Source organism: Etheostoma spectabile, chromosome 16, assembly GCF_008692095.1.
Source record: "Etheostoma spectabile isolate EspeVRDwgs_2016 chromosome 16, UIUC_Espe_1.0, whole genome shotgun sequence".
Taxonomy (NCBI): Eukaryota; Metazoa; Chordata; class Actinopteri; order Perciformes; family Percidae; genus Etheostoma; species Etheostoma spectabile.
Window position 1 is genome coordinate 18514820 of NC_045748.1, and position 22037 is coordinate 18536856.

General features: G+C 40.0%; 1 protein-coding gene across 6 annotated transcripts in view; it reads left to right on the forward strand.

Annotated features, from left to right (window-relative positions):
- Positions 1–22037, forward strand: part of LOC116704201 (mediator of RNA polymerase II transcription subunit 13-like) — a 73083-nt gene that overhangs the window by 34799 nt on the left and 16247 nt on the right. For all 6 annotated transcript variants that reach the window (XM_032539482.1, XM_032539483.1, XM_032539484.1 and 3 more), the window contains exons 3-6: positions 7909–7993; positions 10598–10681; positions 20322–20467; positions 21242–21448. In XM_032539482.1, the coding sequence (XP_032395373.1) occupies positions 7909–7993; positions 10598–10681; positions 20322–20467; positions 21242–21448 (522 nt within the window). The remainder of the gene's footprint in view (positions 1–7908; positions 7994–10597; positions 10682–20321; positions 20468–21241; positions 21449–22037) is intronic.

Genomic DNA, 22037 nt, shown 5'->3' on the forward strand with positions numbered 1-22037 from the left:
CACACACACACACACACACACACACACACACACACACACACGTACGTGCAAAGTCAGGACCCTAGCTTTTTAGATTTTGGGAAACAGTGTGCACACGTGCTGCATGCATTACGATGAACATACACATTCATAATGGTTCTTTTGATGCCTGATGTTGCTCTCACATTGATATATTCATAGATCTGAGGCAAAGGTTTGTACACACTGCACATACACACTGTTTCACAATGTAGAAATGTACAGAAGGAAGTTTTTAATCTCTAAAAAGTGGCACACCGCATATTAAATTTGAACAGCGGTATCTCGTGTCTGTCTTGTTGGCTTAAGTAGGAAAATTGAGCTGTAAGCAGCTGGTGTTTTCTAGTGTGAACATGACGCATTTAGTGATTCTTTGTTGTTTTCAATTATTTATTTTCCTCTTTATTTCTTACATGCCCATGATGATTGCCTCCCTTTTTAAGTGTGTAAAATGTGCAGCTTTGTCTGTGAAATAGAATCCTGTTTGCAAATGGAGAGGCAGACTCCTCAGAGAATTACACCTAGTCACTTTATACCTCTATCTTTCTGCCTCTTTGTGTATACTTTCTTCCAATCTCCTGTTAACCTTGCTATTAGACACGAGCAGACATGCATACAGTAGCACTCACTTTATGTTGCATCTCTCTGTCCTCTTCTCATCAGTATGCCTTATGCATGCCAGCAGAAGAGGCCCTTGTATTCACACCAGGTCATCGCTGTCACCAGTGTGACATGCTGTGCAGCAATAATAGCAGAAACCATGTGAATAAATCACAATCTGTATAAAAGTTAAAGTTGTGACATGATATATTCTGTGCATATTGTTAGGTCTGCAAACTCGGATTGGTTCTGCGAACCTCTGCTCCACCCACAGCGACAAGTAAGCTTTCTACAATATGTGCTCACAAAGTTCCTGTTTGTGCTTTTCTACTTTTTCCTGAAGTCAAATCCTACCATCGTAAGAGCCAGCGATATAAAACAAAGTGCTGTGAATATGGTGTGCAAAGAAGTAATGAGGGGAAGTTGTGTAAGGGAATTGAGAGCTGCTGTGTTGACATGGCCTGGGTCGGTGCCAGCCATCCGTTCGTTTTTACCCTCCACTTTGACCTCAGCTCAGGAGAGGTGGGGTTTTTCTGGCTGCAACTTGACTCCTCTGGTCCAAGTGGTGTTGGCCCAAGTGGGCGGGGGCAGGGGGGGATTAAAAAACATTTATATCGATCCAATACTCACACAGAAAATGTCACTTAATGCTCAATGAGCAGACATGCACATGGATTTTGTGTGCCTGTGTTTATATGAATACATATGCTCATGGCACAACACTCACACCCTGGTCCCTTCTCTTGCCTCTCTGCCTGACTCACTCCCACAACTATGCAAGCAACTCCAGCTCAGTCACCTAATTGATTCCAGACTTTTCCCTCTTCCCTTCACTCTCTCTGAGCCTCCTCCTTGCTGTCATTGCCCTACGTTCTGTCCGTTTTCCTGGGCTGTCTGTTTCTCAATGCCTGTGCACATTGAACCTGAATTGCTTTTACCTACATGTCCTCATGAATGTATGTGGTGTGGTTGCCCATGGGTTCCACTTTGTTGCTTTTTCATCGTTTTTCTCTTAACATAATGTTTTGGTGCTTGATAAATCATTTCTTTCCTTAAACCTGACACAAGAATTCCCTCTTTATTGAAATATGATTGCCATCATTAAATGAGATGACTTGATAAGAGAGCCGGTTACTAACTGGACTGACTGGATTTGATAAGCAGACTGCAGACAACAGTCATGGCTTTGATCAGAAGTTATAAATCTAACTTGTGTCCACGCTCAAATAAAGGCAATGCAAGTCATTGTGCTTCCAGTTTAAAGGCTGTAGAGATTTGTAATCAATTTAATTCAAAACCCCACAGATTCCTCTTTATTGCCCTCTGGATTTTGCAAAGTGGTGGTGTGGTTGGTGGCATGGCAGAGAGACACTTTATGTTGAGTTGACAGGTGTCTCTGAAAGATTTAGGAAACGGTGTCACTAGAGCATGAGAATGTGTGGGTGACTGTCAGATGGACCCAAGTGTTTGCTGTTTAATGATGTGAGGAGCAGATAGAAATAAGGTAAGCAAGTGAAAAAGAAAATATGTCACCTGGTTAACTTTGATCTCAAGAGCCTATTACATTTCATGCATTATATTCCAACAAGCATATTAAATCCCTTCTTTCTTGAGAACATACTTACCCCTGTATGTGTGAAGCATACAGTGAGGCAGTGGAGACTCTGCACGGAAACGGTTGAGCATACACATCAGTTGTACACATAAAAGGCACAGTGAGATGCTACAGTATGTCGTTATGCTACCGGTGTCAGATGCTACTTGCTGTTTAAGTGACCTCGCCTGATCCTGTAACTTTTTAATCTTTCACATCAACCAGCTTGATGTGACTTAAACAAAAAAAAACAGACAGACAACCTAGGCCTGTAGAGCTGTGGCTCATAACCATTTAACATAGAAACAGAAAGGTTTGCAGGTTAACTTTCTACCTAAAATGTCATAGCTGCTGATTTGCACAGCTACAGCCAGATAGAGTGGACTCCAACAAAGAGTTACTGTTTCCAAGCTCAAAACTCACCACTGCTACATAAGCCACTGTTACTGTTTCAGATAGATGGTAAAAAGAAATTGTTGTAAAAGTAAAATGGCATAGCTATCACTTTTATCTTAAAATTGGTCAATAGTTAGTGAATCTAATGGATGGAGCGTACTAAGTTCCATGGAAATGTATTATGCTTATTCTTCAACTCAAATGTTGAAACATTTGTATTGAGTTATGGTACCAATTATGGAGTAATAGGACCTTGCTTCACCCCAGAATATAATAAACTGAGTTTTTGCAGTTTTGATTTAATCCAAGTTTTGGAAGTTGTTTCTAACATGAGAAAAATTCATTTTTTCTTACATTGATATGTTACTTGCCCTTGAAGACAGTGACAGCTCCTGGACAACAATGATATTCAAAGAGCAGCATCCTATAATAATTTGGCTCAAGGAAAGTTGTCAAAAAGACGATTCGCGAGATATGATGATGTAAGAAATTGTGAATGACACGGTCTCTCACAAGATTTCCTCACTGAACTTTCAGCAAAGCCTAATGAGGCCTTTTTAACAAACAAGTTTCAGGAGCTGATGAACTTCAAAGTATGTTATCTACAGGAACTACAAAGACTCCCAAATGTTTGCCTGCCACATTTCAACATAGAGCTATGGCCAAGTAACCCAAATTGGAAGCAGATTTGTTGAGTGGAAATGGAGGTAAAGTCCTTGAATAGTAAAGGTTCTCTTAACATCATGCTTTCTAGCCATAAGTCCTGTAGTGGAAAATGGATCATACTGTCAATGTGTTTTTGTTACCCATCCCTACATGAAAGATTTTGGAGTATATCCATTTTCTGTTTTGTATTGCGGGCTGTTTAGCTCAGCTGGCCTAGCTTTATATCTGGCTCAGTGCCAGTGTTTTACAGCATATTATTGCCATATTAACAGCTAGCACAAAGACAGTGGACTGCTATAAGTAATCCCCTCTGGGCGTCCTGGGTCTCCCTGCACACTATTATGTGTATCAAGTGTTACATGGGGAATTGGCCCTGTTAGAAGTCTGTTTTGCTGATATCACACAATACCTATCATTGGTATGAATTTGCCTTTTGTTTGGAGAATGCAACTAAGTCAACAGATGCAAAAACAAAATCTGAATCGCCTAGTAATGACAGTTTAGTGAGGGAGTAACATTTGTTCTGACCTGTAAACTTAAATCCTAGTTAAAAATCTGCTGTGGTTGATAGCCTTGTTAATCAATATCAATGACATCATTATTTTTCTTTGTGATGGTCAAACGCTTACTAGCCTACTCTTTTTTTTTTTTTTTTTTTTTTAACGGTCAGCTTTTATGACCACTTAATTTTCTTTGGCAACATCTTTTGACTTCATCCAGCACCTGTGGTTTTATATAAACCACATACCACACATTTGAATCATAGTGTCAATAATATAAAAATGTAGTGTGAGCATTAAACACTGACACGTTTCTCTCACAGCACTACATGCATTACATTATAAACCTACGGTGTATGTCAAGGGTTTACACACTAGCATGCTCAAGTGCTCAAGGATTTGTGATTTAGTAAAACTCTGGAAACACAGTCAACTCACAGGAAGAAATAATAATTCATTTTTTGACCTGATAATTTTAGAACTTTAAGCTAACACTGGAAGACATGTTATTGAGACTTTTATAATTATAGCAACATTGATTTTGCCCTCATCACCCACTTCCACAGACTCATCATCATCATCCTTGTCCCCCTTTTCTCTCTTTCTTTTTAGTACTAAAAAAATAAGCACGCAAAGACATGTTGTTGTGCAACACACACACACACACACACACACACACACACACACACACACACACACACACACACACCAACCTCTGCTCAGACATGCAGCAGGGCAGCTAATTAGTAAAGTGGATGCAGGGACAATGTTACATACACACACACACTGGCCGTTGAGAGCTCATAGCCTGCACACTGCAGAGACACCACTGGATGCCAATACTGCTGGTGCTATTGATCCAAGACAAATGAATGAATCGCGAATGGTTACTCCATCTAGTGGTACAAATGAGCGAGAGAGAGAGGGTTGAACACACTGGGAAAAGTGAGGGATAAATGAAAAGATAAGGTTAGAAAGAGAGAATGTGAGGTGGAAATATAGAGTGTGTTAGAGGCGACCCAGTTCCATCACTGCTTGTTTGTGTTTGGGGTGGCGCAGCAGTTAGGAGCATTGAGGCACGGGATGGGGGAAGGAAGGTTGTGTGTGAAAAAAACAACAACAAAAAAACATCCATTTGTGAGCATGTTACCTCAATGCATATACACACACACACGCAAAGTAAGGACCAGAGCATGCATGGGCACTAAGGCACTTTGGGAAACAGTTTGCACACGTGCTGCAATCATTAAGATGAACACATGCACACATTTATTATGGTTCCTTTGATGCCTGATGTTGCTATCATGTTGATTTGTTCATAGATCTGAGGCAAATGTTTGTACACACTGCACATACACATGGTTTCTGTAACATTGCCACATCAGCCCCAGACATTTTCATCTGTGTCCTTTCAGTATAGGATCGTTCCACATTCAGGGTGCACAATATAAATGTCAGATAGGTGCACATTAGATATTCAAAAGTTTAATTAGGGCTCACCATTTTCAGTAAATGTATTTATTAAATTAATTATTCAATACGATTTTATTTTAGTGAAATTAAATAAAAGAAATCAATAATACAAAAATAACAGTGAAAATTGTATTTAAAAACATATGCAAAAGACTTGCTCTATTATCATCATTATTTATTATTTAGTTATAAAATCTGTTTAATTACTAAAGTCTATTGCATAACCAGTCAGTCCATTTGTGTTTTCTCCAAATTTCCTTTGATTTTCTATAATTACTTTTGTCTTAAAATCCAGTGGACATTATTTAAATGGATCATCTTCTTTTAAAAAAAGGCTTTTTATCAGTGAAAATCAGTAAAAAACAAAAACGATAAGCTTTTAGTTCAAACTAATTTAGGCTGATTTCATCCAATAGCTTTAAGATCTTTCAGGCATGCTGCAGTTCCCTGTAGCTCAGGCTATGCTGAATGATGGATCATGAGTGCCTATTGCACTTAGCTGTGCATTTAGTGTCTACAGCATGCTTTTCCCATGGGCCATCTGTGTTCCTTCTCTGATTAACAGGCAGTAAAAACTCAAGACATGGTGCTTACTGACTGTTGATGAAATGGTGTTTTTGCCTCACACATACCTACAGAATATCACTCTTTGATGTATTAGATCATTGTTTTATTACACAGTCTAATGTCTATGTGAGGTTGTGTATGAATGCATGTGTGGATGCCTGACCTTGTTTGCTTGCAAGAGTGATTTGTCACATCTTGTGACAGCTATAAAGAGCAGTGTCTAATGTGGATTGCATGTTTTATCAGGCATCTATAAGTATGTGCTGCAACCACTGTTGGGATTTGTAAAACACACAATGTACCTGCTTATGTTGGAGCTACAAAATGACATGCTTTTGGGTGGGAGTGTTGGGAAGATGCGAGGTTTGATGAGATGGGACGGTGTTGGAGTTATAGGGGTCAAGAGCCTGCTGTGGAGCCAGCCATGACGAGAGTATACGAAGATGGTTTGTGGAGGGTTGGCAGAGTGGGGGAAGAAGAAAAAACTTAGGGGATTTTAAAGAGAGGGAGATATAGAGACAGCGAGAGCTAATGAGCTGGATTTGCTGGAGACTTGGCATTCTGCTCATGGTGCTCACTCTATCTTTCTCCTCTGTAGAAGAGCTGGCTAGAGTGAGCTTCCTGTCTGAGCCCTGAAGCAAATGAGGGGTGGGTGGGGGAGGTGGGGAGAGGAAAAGTTGGGGGAGGTGGTGGTGGAGGGGTGTTGGAAGCAACAGAACAGAGGAAGGAGGAGAAGGAAGAGGGTGAGGGGCGGGAGGGACCAGTATTGAAATTGAATGCCAGGGCGCCATGTTCTCACCGCCAGCGTTTCCATGGTTACGGGGTAATTCTGGCGAGTAAGGAAATTTCATTCACTCTGGTATGAAGAAGAAGAAAAAAATGGGAGCGAAATATCAACATAGCAACGGAGAAGGAGAAAGGAATACACACATACACAAAATGATGGAAGACAAAGAGAAGGAAAGGGAAAACCTCTACTGGGGTTTATGCCACCCATCCCCCAGGCGATCTGCCTCTGTCTCTCATTGCTTTTTTCTTGTGTATTTCTGTGATGCTTGGTTTGTTTGCCACCATCCTAAAAGCAAACACAACACCCACCCACAATCCTCCAGTTCTTCCAGGAGCCCTGCAGGTATATGGCAAAGAACAAAGAGAAACACTGTTAAGTGGGTGTGTGTGTGTGTGTGTGTGTGTGTGTGTGTGTGTGTGTGTGTGTGTGTGGTGTGTGTGTGTGTGTGTGTGTGTGTGTGTGTGTGTGTGTGTGTGTGTGTGTGTGTGTGTGTGTGTGTGTGTGTGTGTGTGTGTGTGTGTGTGTGTGTGTGTGTGTTGGTGTGGTGTGTGAGTGAATGTGTGTACCTTTGTCTGTTCTTTTTGGAGGAGGGCATGGGGGTTGTTTAGGGGGTAAGGCCGGTGGGGGTCAAATAAATCAGGATGGAGCTCAGTTGTTCACAACACATCTGACACCAGACTAGCTGCTCACTGTCAGAGGCTTGGGCAAAGTGCAGCTGATTTGACCACGTTTGGTCTTCAACTGCTTAAATTTCACAGGAAAAAAGGGGTTGAGTTTAAAACTCTGTGTGCATGTACAAACCTGAGCACGCAAGCATGTGTATCAGCCTGCACTAATACAGCCACACTCTCTCTCCAGCTAACTGCTGTTACAATGGCATGGGGTTTGACTGGGCTGTCGCTGCAGCCAACCTGACAGCTGTACAGCCAAGCACCCTCTGGTACACACACACACACACACACACACACACACACACACAACACACACACACACACACACACACACACACACACACACACACACACACACACACACACACACACACACACACACACAAACTTCATCCTCAGTGTAATTTGTGATATGATGTGCAGGTTTTCTCATCAGCACATGCAGCATGTTTTGACAGAGTGAGGCATAAACACATGCACTTAAAACGCTGAGTTGTGTGTTGTTTATTATCCTCAAGCTGGTGCGTGCAGATGTTTCGCTTTCACAGAAAATATATTTGCCATTTTTTATTGTCAAGATGATAAAATATTGAGATTTATAATTTGATGGTTATTTTCTCCTTTTTCTTCCAGTGGCGGAGGAGGGGCTCTGGGAGTGCGGGCTGTCCTACGAGTGCAGGACCCTCCTGTTCAAGGCCATACACAACCTGCTGGAAAGGTAAAGAAGCACTTTATCAGCTGCACTGTTGAATTATATAGTGTACATTCAGTAGAATTTAAAGAAATGGATGCATTACTGGCAAAGTTAATGTAAGACATGTTTGTTTGTATGTATGTAAGTATTTATCTTGCAGTATTAAGAAGTTAATGAGTTTTTGTGCAATTTGTTCCTATAAAGTTACCCTCTATTTTGCATTTATAAGCAGCAACAAATAGTATATGACACTGTAATGTAGTTGTGAGCAGATATGATTGCTTATTAATGTATAAGTTATACAACTAAAGGTATATGTATGTATAGGCTTATTATCAATAAGAATAAAAACTCAAAATTGCCTGTATACTCAAATAAGGCTTTAAAATCTAAAACTATTTTTTTTTATTTCTCTATGATAAACATACACATATTAAACATCATCAGTAATTATAATAAGCACTCTGAATGTAACTTATGAAGGTTTCTTAAATAAACAAGAATGACCTTTCAATTTAATAGAAAAATCACCAGACAAAAGAACTTTGTGTCATATTGATAGACACTCTGAGTTTTCTTCCAGCAGCTTCACCTTAATGAAATTATAATCTGAGCGCTGAATCACTTGCTCAAGTACCCAACGCTCTCCTTTCTGAATCAGAGCCATCTGTTAAATGAAGCAGCACATATTTGCTCTCTATTAAGTTAAGCATCGGTGATCATCATAGGGTGCAGGTTGAATTAACCTTCCTATTACCTTGAAGCTAACTCCTTTTATTGCTCACTGTTTCAACACAGGATGGATCATTTCCACTTTCTTTTTCATATCTAGACAACTTTGACCTCTTTCACTGACTGTATTATTGTTATTATTATTATCTTAAGAATGAACATACATTTTAATAAAATAATTACAATGAAGCAATTATGAATATTTCAGTAAAGCAAGCACAGAAAAATAACACAGAAATTTTAGCGCTCTGCTGTATGGTTCATTATATTTTATTCATTTTATGTCGTGCTTGTAGCCCATGTGGAGTTTGTAGTCGGACAGAAATATAATGTACGTACACCAGTACAAAGGGCGTTACTTTGACAATAGGTTTTTAAAGTGTGTGCTGAAGGCGGGACTTCACCACAGTTAATGGCAGTTACTGTGGCCAGAAAATTAACAGCACCATTAAAGTGTGACAGCTTATGACACCTGTCAGTCAAGCACACATGCTCCTGGCCTATTTCTCTTCAAAGATGCTCTTATCAGTATTTTTAAATTGACAATGGAATTCTGTGTAAAGTGAAAGGAGTTACTCATAGTGGCAGCCGAGCCAACTGTATCACGGCCAATACTGACGTTATTAAGCTTGGGTATTGGCCATGATTTAGTCCTGCTTTGCCAGACCCTCCTCCAAAGCGCGCTAAAGGAGGGTCTGGCTACTCCACACAGCATTCGGGGATATGAGGAAAACGTCTTCCGGTTTAGTGACATTTCTTTAAACCAGTCAGAATCGTCATGGGCGGAGCTGCAGTAAACTCCGCACACAGCCGTTACCAAAGAGTTGTGCGAGAGAAAACTCAGATTGGACAGATAGTCTAGCAGTCTGTCTCAATTTACTCTACAGAGATCTGAGGAGTAGTCAAAAATAATCCTCATTAATTCACCAAATTCAAAATTCCAACACAAAGAAAGCGTAAGGAAATAGAAAATACATGCATCCGGCAAAACTACCAGCAGCACCGGAGCAATCCTGGAAGTAGAATGTCAAGGATATAGACTAGCCATGATGTAACCAGTCCACATTAAATACAGTCACTTTGTTAATGTTCTAAATTCTAAAATTAATTGTTTGGGGTCGATAAGACTGTACCAAAGATGGTAGAGCTGGAGGCAAAAAGCTTTGGATAGCTCAGCCAGGCTGACTGCAGAGTAATCCATAAAACAATTTTGTAATTCCTTGACCTGGGTGAGAGGATCCAGCAGGGAATTTACTGGCACCTGACTGAAATGAGGTGAAGAAGGGCACAGATTGCAGGATAGCCAAATATGGAGCATGATGACTGTTTGATGTGATCAATTTTTTATCAAACGAAAGGAAAGGCTTTTGGAAAGCTATGTGAAAAGTGCACACCACTTTGGGGGGAAAGCAGATTAGCAGAAGATTATTTCTCCTTTTCCTGTGCACTTAAATGCCACATCTTAAGCATTGCTTAGATGTAGCTGAGTATGTATGTATAATAAGTGAAATAATAAAATGTTATAACATTATGAAAAGGTAAAGTCAAAATTATTCTGTTTTGCATGTCTTTTTGCACTTGATTGAACGATTTAACTAAATACAAAAACATATTAAACAGTTCCTACCCATATGAACTAAGCTATAAGGCCTCATATAATGGAAGCTGTATTGAGAAACTGCAATGTGATGAAATCCACCAGAACCATAAAAAAATCATCAAGTTAAATCGAAACCTTTCTAAGCCCCTCTTGAATACTAGTTGTTGCATGATTCATATTTGACAATGCTTTATACAAGATGTTAAACCAATTTCTGGCTATCTTTTTTCTTGTCTTATGAATAACTCTCTTTCTCTCCTCTGTTGGCTTCTCTTTCTTATTCTTTACTGCTGCAGATGTTTGATGGATAAGGGATTTGTGAGGATTGGGAAGTGGTTCTTTAAGCCACACGAACTGGAAGAAAAGTCTTTGGGCAACAGGTAAGAACTTTCAGTTCAACAAACCCACTCCTCATTGAGATGTTGTCACTGAACTTCTTAAGCATGCTTTTTGTGTCACAAGGTTTCATGGATCTTAGTCTGTGAGAAATAAACATTACAGAAGTGTGTGTGTGTGTGTGTGTGTGTGTGTGTGTGTGTGTGTGTGTGTGTGTGTGTGTGTGTGTGTGTGTGTGTGTGTGTGTGTGTGTGTGTGTGTGTGTGTGTGTGTGTGTGTGTCTCAAAGTGGGACACAGCTAAGCAGGGTGCGTTGGTTTCATGTGATTCAGTATTTGTCTCTTCTCCTCTCATGTCCTTGATGTTCCAGCGGCTGGCTCGGGGTGTGAGACTATTAAATACTAGGACAGTGAATGGTGGTGAGAGGTGAGAGACAAGCTGAGTTGAGCTCTCACAGCTCTCTCTCTTTGTAAGGCGTGCGTGCGTGCGTGTGTGTGTGTCATTTTCACATTATAAGTGTGTAGGCCGACAGAGAGACTAAAAAAGAGGGGTGGGTGTGATGACAGTTGCTCAACTTGTTGCTTCAGTGATTATAGTCTGCCCACTTCAGCTTCTCCTGCTGTTACTAACATAATAGTGCTTAAATGCTAAGAATTCAAGTGGCAAGCCACTTCGTGGTCAAGTTTTCTTAATTTAGAAATCTGTTGGAACAGCAAACACAAAAAAATCCTTTTTATTTATATTGACTTTGTAGTTGTTGAACTGGAAATCTCTTGAATTGCTTTGTCATTCAAAGGTGGTGCAAATTAACAGACGCACAGGAAACTCTCACTCTGGAAAGTTGCTGATATAAGCGCAGTCGGCTGTGATGCATTTTTAGCAAACTCGGGTTTAGCTGTTCAGAGCAGGGGGAAGTCCCTCAGTGAGGCTCACTTCGTGACATCTCAAGTATGTATAGTGTTTGCAGAAATCCAGCGAAGAAGCCTGGACGTGACTGTGAAATTTATTTACCTAAAAGCACTCTCATAGTGAAATATACTGCACATACAGCTCGATGTATTAAAGTAAAAAAGCTGAATGAGATGAAATGAGTGGAGAAACATAATGGATGCAGGTGCTTCCATGCAGAGAATGAGGGGTCACTGAATGGTTTGATAAGAATGGAAAGGATGGGAATCAAATGAACACTTTAAACGTATGCTCTACAAAGACTCCACACTTCTCATATTGTATTATATCATATCATATTGTACCCATGGATAATCTGCTTGTTTTTGTTTTTTAGAGATTGTCACATCTTTAAAAGGTTCTCTGCACATTTATTTGGTACATAATCCTGTTTGATAAGTTTACCAAATGGTAGTGTGAAGCATAGCGATTCACTGCCAGATCAGTAAATAACATGTGTGATTTGGGAAGTAGGAAGGTGTGAAGCAACTGTATCCTGTGTGTGTGTGTGTGTGTGTGTGTGTGTGTGTGTGTGTGTGTGTGTGTGTGTGTGTGTGTGTGTGGTGGTGTGTGTGTGTTGTGTGTGTGTGTGTGTTGTGTTGTGGTTGTGTGTGTGTGTGTGTGTGTGTGTGTGTGTGAATACTGCATGCATACAAACACATGTTGAGATTCTCTTTCTGAAATTACGCTCGGCATTTGAGTGCAGACATTTACATGTGTGAGTGTCTCTTTTGTACATCATGTCATTTCTCTTTGTTTTGACCGCTCTGTATGAACGTGTTGTCAGCTGGTACGCCCCCTACTGAGCCAATGCTGACTTGTTCTGTCTGTGAATTATTGAACATCCTGGAAGAAAAGAGAGAGAGAGATTCTTGAGCATATAAAGGCACAAACAAGTCTTATGTAGATGTCTGCAGTAGTCATGCTAGCTGTTTCATGCTTGCACTCTGCGGGTGTTGCGTGTATCAAATCATGTAAGTGAACCATGGCATTTTTCTTTCCACATGTCTCTACTGCTTGCTTCCAGCACACATGCAAACACACATACTGTCCTGAATGCCCACATACACCATCCCTCATTCCCAGAATAACAGTGCTGCCCCACAATTGATAGTGTGAGCCCTAAGGATCCCTGCAGATCCCTGGCTGTCAGTGTTTTCATGCCATGAGGGAACATTGCTCACTTAGGCATACACTGACCTCCTGCCTCAGCTGTAACCAGCTCCTTTGTCTCTTCTTTACTCCCACACTTTGCCTTTTAAACCCAACAGGGGGCGCTTCAGTGATAATATCCATGCCATGCTACCTTACCCGTGCCAACTCCTGTGCCTTGGCGCTACCGCCTTTGTCAGGCTTATCTGGTGTTTATCTCATATGTGTCCCCAGGGCACGGCGAGGATTGGCACATCCAGGACACATCCAACCCCCCCTCCCCTCTCAGCACAACACTCATGCTCTCTTTGTGTCTGAATGGGAGGAAAGCACTCTGGGTTGGTAACGGATTGCATCAGACTATAAGGGGAGCGAGAGAGAGAGTTACTGGCATACAGAGAGAGTGTGAGAGAAGAGGCGAGGAAGAGCAGGGAGGAGGCTCAATGTGTGTGGTGGAGGGTGGGGATCAGAGAAGGTGGGGGGTCGTAAATTAATCATTGCTATAGACGGCTGAATGGATGTATTAGGGTCTGTCTTTCTCATTAGTTCAGTCAATTCTATGCTTGCCAAGTACACTACTGTACACAATATATTTCTTAATCTACGTGTATTAATTCCCATTAATGACCGTATACTCATGTTTAAATAATGTTCATATTTTATAGTGTAATAGAGCTATCTTCTGGTGCTAGACCATGAAACAAAACATGTTGCTCAGCCTGTTAAAACTACTTTTTAAAAATCGTAGAAATCCTTAGTTGCTTTTTTTTAATACAAGTCTTCTCCTCTCCTTTCCTTTCCTCTCCTCTCCTCTCCCCAGGGACCAGTGACATTGAGATATTATTAGCCATCTCCTAGGCAACAAACATTTGGTGTTAGGCCACATCACAAGGTCATAGAATCTCCAGAAATAAAAACAACAAAATATACACATGAAAAATATTCCCTCCTTTTACCCCCAGATCCACTTTTTATTAACACACTAACTTGTACAAAATCCTCCCTAATATGAAAAAAACATTTAATCAAGTTTAATCATGGCAAAAACAGGCAGACAAGAAGACACAAAATATAATAGGGTGTTTTTGTGAATGTAACCAAGTAAAACTTAATTAGTCCTAATAATTAGGACGTACGTGTCACTTTTAAGATTTACCGTATCTTTGTTTTTGGTCAAATGGCCTTTTTGAATGGGAGTGCGAGGGGCACTTCTAGGAAAGCATCAACATCAACATTTTTAAAACACTAAGAAGGCTCAACATAACATAAAACTTTGCTCCAAGTATCACCACGGTCTCTACACATGAACTTGAGCATTGAAAACATTTTGTCTACACAGAGTTTACTAAAAAAGGTTTTTATCAACTTACTTTAGCAGTTGTTGTTTGTGGGTGCTACCATCTCGCCAGTCAAAAAGTGTTGTTCTCCAAATGCAAATGAAGGAACTCCGTTGGAAGAAATGTCATTCTTAAATAAGGCTCTTTTTTCAACCAAAAGGTCTATTTTGTTTTTTTCTAACAACAAAACAACGAATTCTCCGTGCATTTACATGAAACTGAGCTTTAGGAGCCTTCTATCTTTACTCTCCTCCCTGTTACGTTGCATTCAGAGATGGTAGCGCCCAGAATCAACTGCTAAATTAAGTTGTTCAAAACCTTTCTTTTTAGTAAACTGTGTACACAAACAATGTTTTCAATGCTCAAGTTCATGTCTAGAGACCCTGGTGATACTTTGAGCTTTGAAGTTTAATGATGCGTCGAGCCTTCTTACTGTTGATTTTGATTCTTTCATAGAAGTGCCCCAAGCACTCCCGTTCAAAAGGCCATTGGACCGAAAAATGAAGACACGGTAAATCTTAAAAGTGGCGCTTTCGTCCTTATGCTTTTCAACTAAAGTTTGACTCGGATACATTCACAAAAACAACCGAGGTTGCATTTTGGCAAGAGTTACTCTTTAAGGTCAGGGCGTTTCAGACACAGGGGTGAATACAAATATATTCAGAACAATTATGTGTGAATAATAAAGCATGCAAACATGTTCTAATAGAAATCCAAAATACAAGTACGAACCTTAAAATGATCATAATGTGGGACCTTTACAAAATACTACTGTAAATGAGAGTAACAAAGTCAAAGTGCTTCCACCTCAGGTGGCCTTTGTTCAGTGTTTTCATACAAGATAATTTGACATGTTCTGTGCAGCATGATGACTAAAGCATTAATAGTTTGGTAGATTTATAAAGAAGGAAAATGACTTTGTACTGGTGTGATGGAGGACCATAAAGGCTTACAGTAATACCTGTCAGGGATCTGGTGTTATAAGTTAGTTATAAGTTATTTATAAGTTATTCATAAGTTAGGCTTTTTTAACTTATCACAGAAGAAAGATGATCAGCGTAAATATGTAAAATAGTTGATGTGATGTATGGTGTGAAGATTTTCTAACTGGTTGACTTGGGGGGCAGCTGGTTATTTGACATGTTCCAAAGGTAAGTGACAAGAAAAAAGCCCCCCATGAGTGGTTGATTAGAAGATGAAAGCTTTCAGCCTGACTGGCAGACAGATGAATAAGGTTAAATAAGTTGTACTGGTAGTTTGACTAATATACTCGGTGACTGGGTTATAAAGACCAGGGGTGAAAAAGGCTCTAAGAAAAGTTAAAGGGTTTGGATTTAGAGCATCAGGATTTAGAAGTGTTGAGTAAGGCATTCTTAATTATTTTTTCAATACTTCAGTCATTAAATACTTGTTAGTAGCACCATTACAGAGAAGACATCCTGTTCATCGTCCTCTTGCTCTTTATTACTTTGCCACCCATACTTTTTCTTTGCAATCAACTACTTATGCAAATATTGAAAGCTAAAAACTTCATTAAAATTTCAAGATGTTGATGTTTATAATTGAAGTCAATAGAGGGACTAAAACCTACTTGTTTCACAACTCGTCCTAGTTCTTAAGGTCAACTACTACATCGTTACTGAAACATTGTGGCTCCTACCAAAAAAATGTGCATAATTGCTGGTGTTCTAGAAATTTTCCACATTAGATTTACAGTTTCTGCAGAGCAATAAGAAGGTATGGTGTGTTCAGGTATTGGTTCACTTCAGAATAAATCCCTCTGTCTTTTATTATTTCAAAGAAGCCAGCGCAAAGCCGCAAATATGTAATTTACACGTGACACTTGACAAGTGTATTTGTGGGTAGGTAAAAATAACAATACAAACACTAATTTAGTAATTTGACTTTTACTATAATATGTGCTTCAGTCAGTAGTAAAAAGCCTTTTATAGAGAAGTCACTGGAAAATCCACTGTAATTTAATACAACAGCTGAGATCTAAGTAGTGGCTCATTGATTGACTACATGCATTGTGAGCCATACAAATGTTAATGAATAAGAGAGTTTCTGATTCTGTCATGTATATTTTAGTGTTATTAAAGTCATTCTTTTGTGCTTTTAAAATAAAAGTTCAGAAGTGCCCCTCTTTCATTCACCCTTGTTAAACATTTTAAGAACTGAAATATTTGCATTTTCTTCTTTAAAGCATGTTGCAGAAGGCAGAGAGCATGTGATGCGCTATCCCCCACATTTCACAATAACATTACCAGGTAAAACCACAGAGAGCAAGAGAAAGGAAAAAGAGGAGGAGGAGAAAAAAAAACAGATCAATAGAGAGGATGGTGATACATCACAGCAACAGCCTTTTCCTCTTTTTTAATTAGGACCATAGATATGAAGGTAAAAGCCAGTGGTACCTTCAACGTATTCACAATCTTTATCTGCTGTTTTTCAGGACTTACAAGAAATCTAATTTCGACTGAGATTTTCTGTGACTCTTGTCCCCATAGAGAGGGTAATGAGTGGGCACAGCACCTTTTCATTGCAAATCCATAGTTGGAGCAGTGTTTGAGCACAAACCTTGTGATCGCAAAATCGGCTAAAACCACCCAATAGGGGCCACTGAATAATACATCGAGCTGGCTGCATCTCCCTTATGCTCATGTTAATACTGGTGTGTCATGTCTGCATGCAGGAACATATGCACATACCTGTATCAGCCGGTGTTTTGGTTGAATGGAATAAAGTTATAGTGTGGGTGCAGTGGAAGGACTTATACAGTATGTTTGTGTGCATGCTGCTCACAAGAGCCTACAAGAGAGTAAATATCCGCTATATCAGTCCACCAGAGCAGTTTTGACGCTTTTGTTTCCATGAGATGTGTTCAGAATGTGTAGTACGGGTTAGGCAGCTAGAAGATGAAGATAACTCATAATAATGCTGCTGTGGTGGCAGAGAATTTAAGGTACATATTAAGGAGATTAATCCTCCAGATTTGAGAGAATCTAAGAAAACGCTTTTAGCCCTCTAAGTGCACATGACTGTTAATGATATCTAAATGCAGTTATCACATTGTGGGCTTTAGGTGCCTCTAACCTTGCTGGGAAAAAGCTTTGTGTGCATGTCTTTTTTTTCTTGTCCTGTTTATTGCTTTCTAACTCTAATCTTGTTTTATTTTTTCCTCCCACTGGGTTAGACATGAGAGCATCCCCACAACCGAGATAACCATTGTTATTTTGTGTGCATGTGATTTTACACACAGATGCATGTGTGTCAAGTCCATGATGCATGTCGGGCATTAACCAGCTCCCCTGCTGGCTGGCTGGTGGCGTTGTGATGGGGTAAAGAGACAATGCCACATGAACCCCCTACACAGTCGCTTTGTGGCATTCAAACATGCGCGTGATGCACATTGTGTTTACATGTTGTTAGTTACATTAACTGTGGGATTATCTGCGTGAATGTATGCCTCCCTCTACATGCATACCATAGTAATTTGCACAGATATGATAGCCAATAGCCTACAATTTACTGTTTTTAATATTTATTCACTGTACATATAAGCTTAGCTCTGCATATGAAGCCAAATGAAATGGACACACTCATACGTGTGTGTGTGTGTGTGTGTGTGTGTGTGTGTGTGTGTGTGTGTGTGTGGTGTAGTGTGTGTGTGTGTGTTGTGTGTGTGTTTGGTGTTTGTTTGTCCGCTCTACATTCCCTGATTGATTTCCTCATAAAATTGTGCTCAGTAGCCACCCATTAAAATCTCTGATCTCATCGATATGTGTGCAGCAATTGCAGTGCGTGGCACTGAATTATTCACCTCCTCCCCTTTCTCTCACACTCATTTTGCTTTCACTCCTCATATTACGCTGTATCTTTACTTCCTTGTCCTCCTAATTTCCTCTTTATCCTTCCATTTTCCCATTCCGTCTAGGTCTTGTTCATGCATCTTCTTTTCTACCTCACTATGTCTCCATCTTCTGTTGCTGTTCTTCTTTCAACTCTGCTCTTCTTCCTTCCTTTCTTCCTCCTCACTTCTTTTTCTCAACCCCCCTTTCCTATTTCTCTGCCTCCTCTCTATCTCTCCAGTACTGCCAGCCCTGAGGCAAGTCTCAGCCATCACTCCTCTTCATTTATTAATACCTGTACTCATACAGCCCAGCAGCACACACAGCTGCCTCACATCTTTGTCCGCTGTCCTCACACACATACATACAAATACGCACACACACCCTTGCCAGGTGCACATATGTCCCCGGAGGATGCAAGAAGCCCAGTGTGTCCACACACTCACACCCGCTTACTGTGCAGAAAAATGCCCTTTGTAAAAGGACAGGGAGCATCAATCTCCCAGCTGCGTCAGCCTACTGTACAATTTTTTTAGTGTTCTTTTTTTAAATGTTTGTTTATTTGTAATCGCTTGGATAATGTTCATCCGTAGCCTTTATAAGCTTTGCTTTGTAATAATTCAGGTAGATTTTAATTGAGAGCACCAAGGTGAATAATTATTTACTAGCACACAGTAATCCCAGCTGAAATATCAAAAGTATCCAGCAGCCACTAATTCAGATGGATTGCTGTCGGATTTTACGACGGCGAAAGACAGACAAGGATACAAAGAGAAAACAGATGATTTCCAACAATGATTTGCTGCTATTTTGCCAGAGCTGCCGTTTTTACGAGGGGGCTTTAGGGTGCCGTATTTTTGTCCACACATCAATCCGGATCAGTGCCACACATCTCATAAAAATATATAATTACTATATCAACAGAATTATTAATACAATGGGAAATAATTTTAATGGATGCTTTATTTCACCGCCTTACTTAGTATACAGTGCAGCCAGAACATAACTGAAAGACATACAGTTTATCAATGTACACAATCACTGTACATAAACTGTATGTCAGTTAGCTGGACTGGTACTCTTGACTTGTAGCTGTTCCCCTGAGCTTTTGCATGCAGCTATATGTAGCTTTTGATATGTTGTAATGATGCACTGAGGACAAAGTTTGAGGCCAGTGACATTGAAAGCATTTTAACTCATGTGTTGTACAGATGTGAATTGTGGAGATGATAGACTATAGTGCTGTGTTTTTCTGAGAGAGAGTGTGTGCCTGTGGGTGCGAAGGCGACAGTGTGCTTCTGGATGCATTTGTACAGTATGTGCTTTTCCTGCTGTGACTATGCATCATTGTGTTCAAACCACCTGTTATTATGAGGGTATGTTTTTTAGCACAAGGAATGTTTATGAAGCAGAGAAAATTGTCTTCTTCCCTCATTGGGTGCCCCCGGCGCCATCTGGAGGCTGCCACGGTCAATGCCACAAGATCTTTGGCTCCCACAAGACTGTGTTTAGTTCTGCCCATGAGTGACTGTGGAACTGGCCATTTGATTGAATTTGATGATCCATTACAGCTCAAATGGTGGCCCAGCTCCCTCAGGTCAAAGGAGATATTGCATAGGCAACAGGGTAATCGCATTGAGATTACAGTACCTGCTGACTTTATTGTCAGTGTGATATATACAAACCAAGGTGGCAAGGAGCTTTATAGATTAAAAATATACATCAGTGGAGCCATCTTGGTAGGTTATGATGTCCAGCACGCCCACTGGTATGTAGATTGCAATAAGGCTCCAGCAACTACTCCTCTGTGATTAAAAAAGGAGCAATGCTTGATGAACCATGCCTGGGCTGCATAATAAAGAGAGCGCCGCGGATGTAAACATGTAGTCACCACGATCAGTCATGAGCAAATGAGGATTTATACCTGCAATAAGGAGCCTGTGTGGGAAATGATGAAGATGATCAATGTAGGTAGAGCTTAGCAAGGCTTTTACAAAGACACATTCTGAGTGTTGTTCTCTAAATTGCTGTTTGGAGAAAAGCACTCATCATCTGTCATGCCGCTGCCCGAAAGATATTCATGTTGTGCATTTGTTTTTCAATAGATGTGATTCATGGGTTTGTTTAATCTCAAGTCTTAACATAATTAAGTGTAATTTTTTGATTCTATTTAAATCTCAAATACAATCATGTTGTGAAGGTAAATGTACATGTAATGAAGTTGGACAAATGTTCAGTGTTTCAGTGCAAACTCATACAGCCATTAATTCAATGTTTCATGGTGTGAAAGATTGTGTTCACATCTTTCTATAATCAGCTCACTGTACACACACAGAATACATTGCTGTACTGTTCTGTGGTCTCATCCTCTAAGCCATTACTGCCTTCTGTCCCCAGTGAACACCTATCATGCTCCTTCTCCTTCTTCCTCCACGGGGAGAGCAACGTGTGCACGAGTGTGGAGATCGCTCAGCACCAGCCTGCATACCACATCACAGAACACCACATCCGCCTCGCACAGACCTCCATCTCGCCAGTACAAGGTACAACCACAAAGCCATTGTTTTTTGCCTATTGATTGTACACTGAACAAAACAAAAATGTTCAGTAAGGAACATGCGCTGCAAGAAGTACAACCAGAAATGTGTTATATTACTGATGAACATGTACAAGACACCATGCCATATTTTACAAAACATGATATGCAATTATCAAAAAATTGAAGACAAATTCAGATTCTTTTGCATTACCACATTGTATGAACTCTCCACTATAAGTGAAAATAATTAAGTATCAAAGGTAAAAATACTCAATAGAGAGATATAGCCCATATGAATGTAATGCTTTTATATACTGCTGTATTACAGTAATGTGTAATTAGAAGTGTTTGGTCAAGGTGGAGTTAATTTGAACAATTGTATATACTTGTTTTCTTTGTAAAAACCTTAATTTGTAAAATAGTGTCTAAAGATCAATGTAGTGAAGAAATAAGTAAACTATTTCCCTCTGAATAGTAGTATTAAATAGTCTGAAGTGTAAATATGAAAGTAAAGTATAAGTGCCTCAAAATCGTATTCATGGTCAGTACTTGAGTAAATATACTTAGTTGTATTCCAGCAATACAAAACAGCATTGACGATTACGTATCGTTACTTATGGGCAACCTTCTGCAAACTCATTTGTATTTTTTATTAACCTCCTCAGTGTTTTTATTCTGTACAATATAATGAAATAAAGCAAAGTTAATGACAAGATTTAAGGTTGCTGATTACACCATGCTATGCACCATTCTTCTACTCTGTTTTATCCATCTGCAGTGATCCTAAGTCCATACGGCCTGAGCGGCACTCTAACAGGACAGGCTTACAAAATGAGTGACCCAGCGGCACGGAAGCTGATGGAGGAGTGGAGCTACTTCTACCCTATAGTACTTCAGCAGAAACAGGGAATTGGGGAAAAGGAAAAAGAAGAAGCAAGCCAAGCCTACAATCGAAACTGTCACGCGGCACTGGAGGTCATTGTAGGTATGGAAAAAGTCAACATGTCTGTTGGATTTTTAAAGAGTGTGGAACCCTCTGTCTCCATATAGGCAGCTTGAGCTGAAGTATTAGTGGATGGGGTGCTATTGAAGTATAGTTTGGCTGCAATGATCCTCACAGTCTTTTATCACATCTCAGAGTGAAAAGGGGGAAATGACTGGAAGGGAAGAGGGAGCAGTAAAGACAGAAAGGGAAGATAGGGAAGTGAAGGAAAAAGCCCCCAGGGAGGTACTCTAACAGCTTTGTCTAATCAGTCTGATCCCTTAGCGTTGGTTTGACCTGATTATAATCAGAACTCCTATGCATGCCAGTGGCTTTTACGTCTAAGAAGAAAAGTCTTTTCTGCCTGAAGAGGTAAAGAAGTAAGTGTGAAGGGATTTAAGATTATATGTTTCATATGAGCAGTGAATGTACGTGATCACGTTGATAGGAAAGGAGCAAGTGCATTGCATATAGTATATACAGTGGGGCTCAAAAGTTTTGGCACGACAGGTAAAAATTTGTATTAATGTGCCCAAAGAAGCCAAGAAAAGATGGAAAAAATCTCCAAAAGGCATCAAATGACAGATTAGAC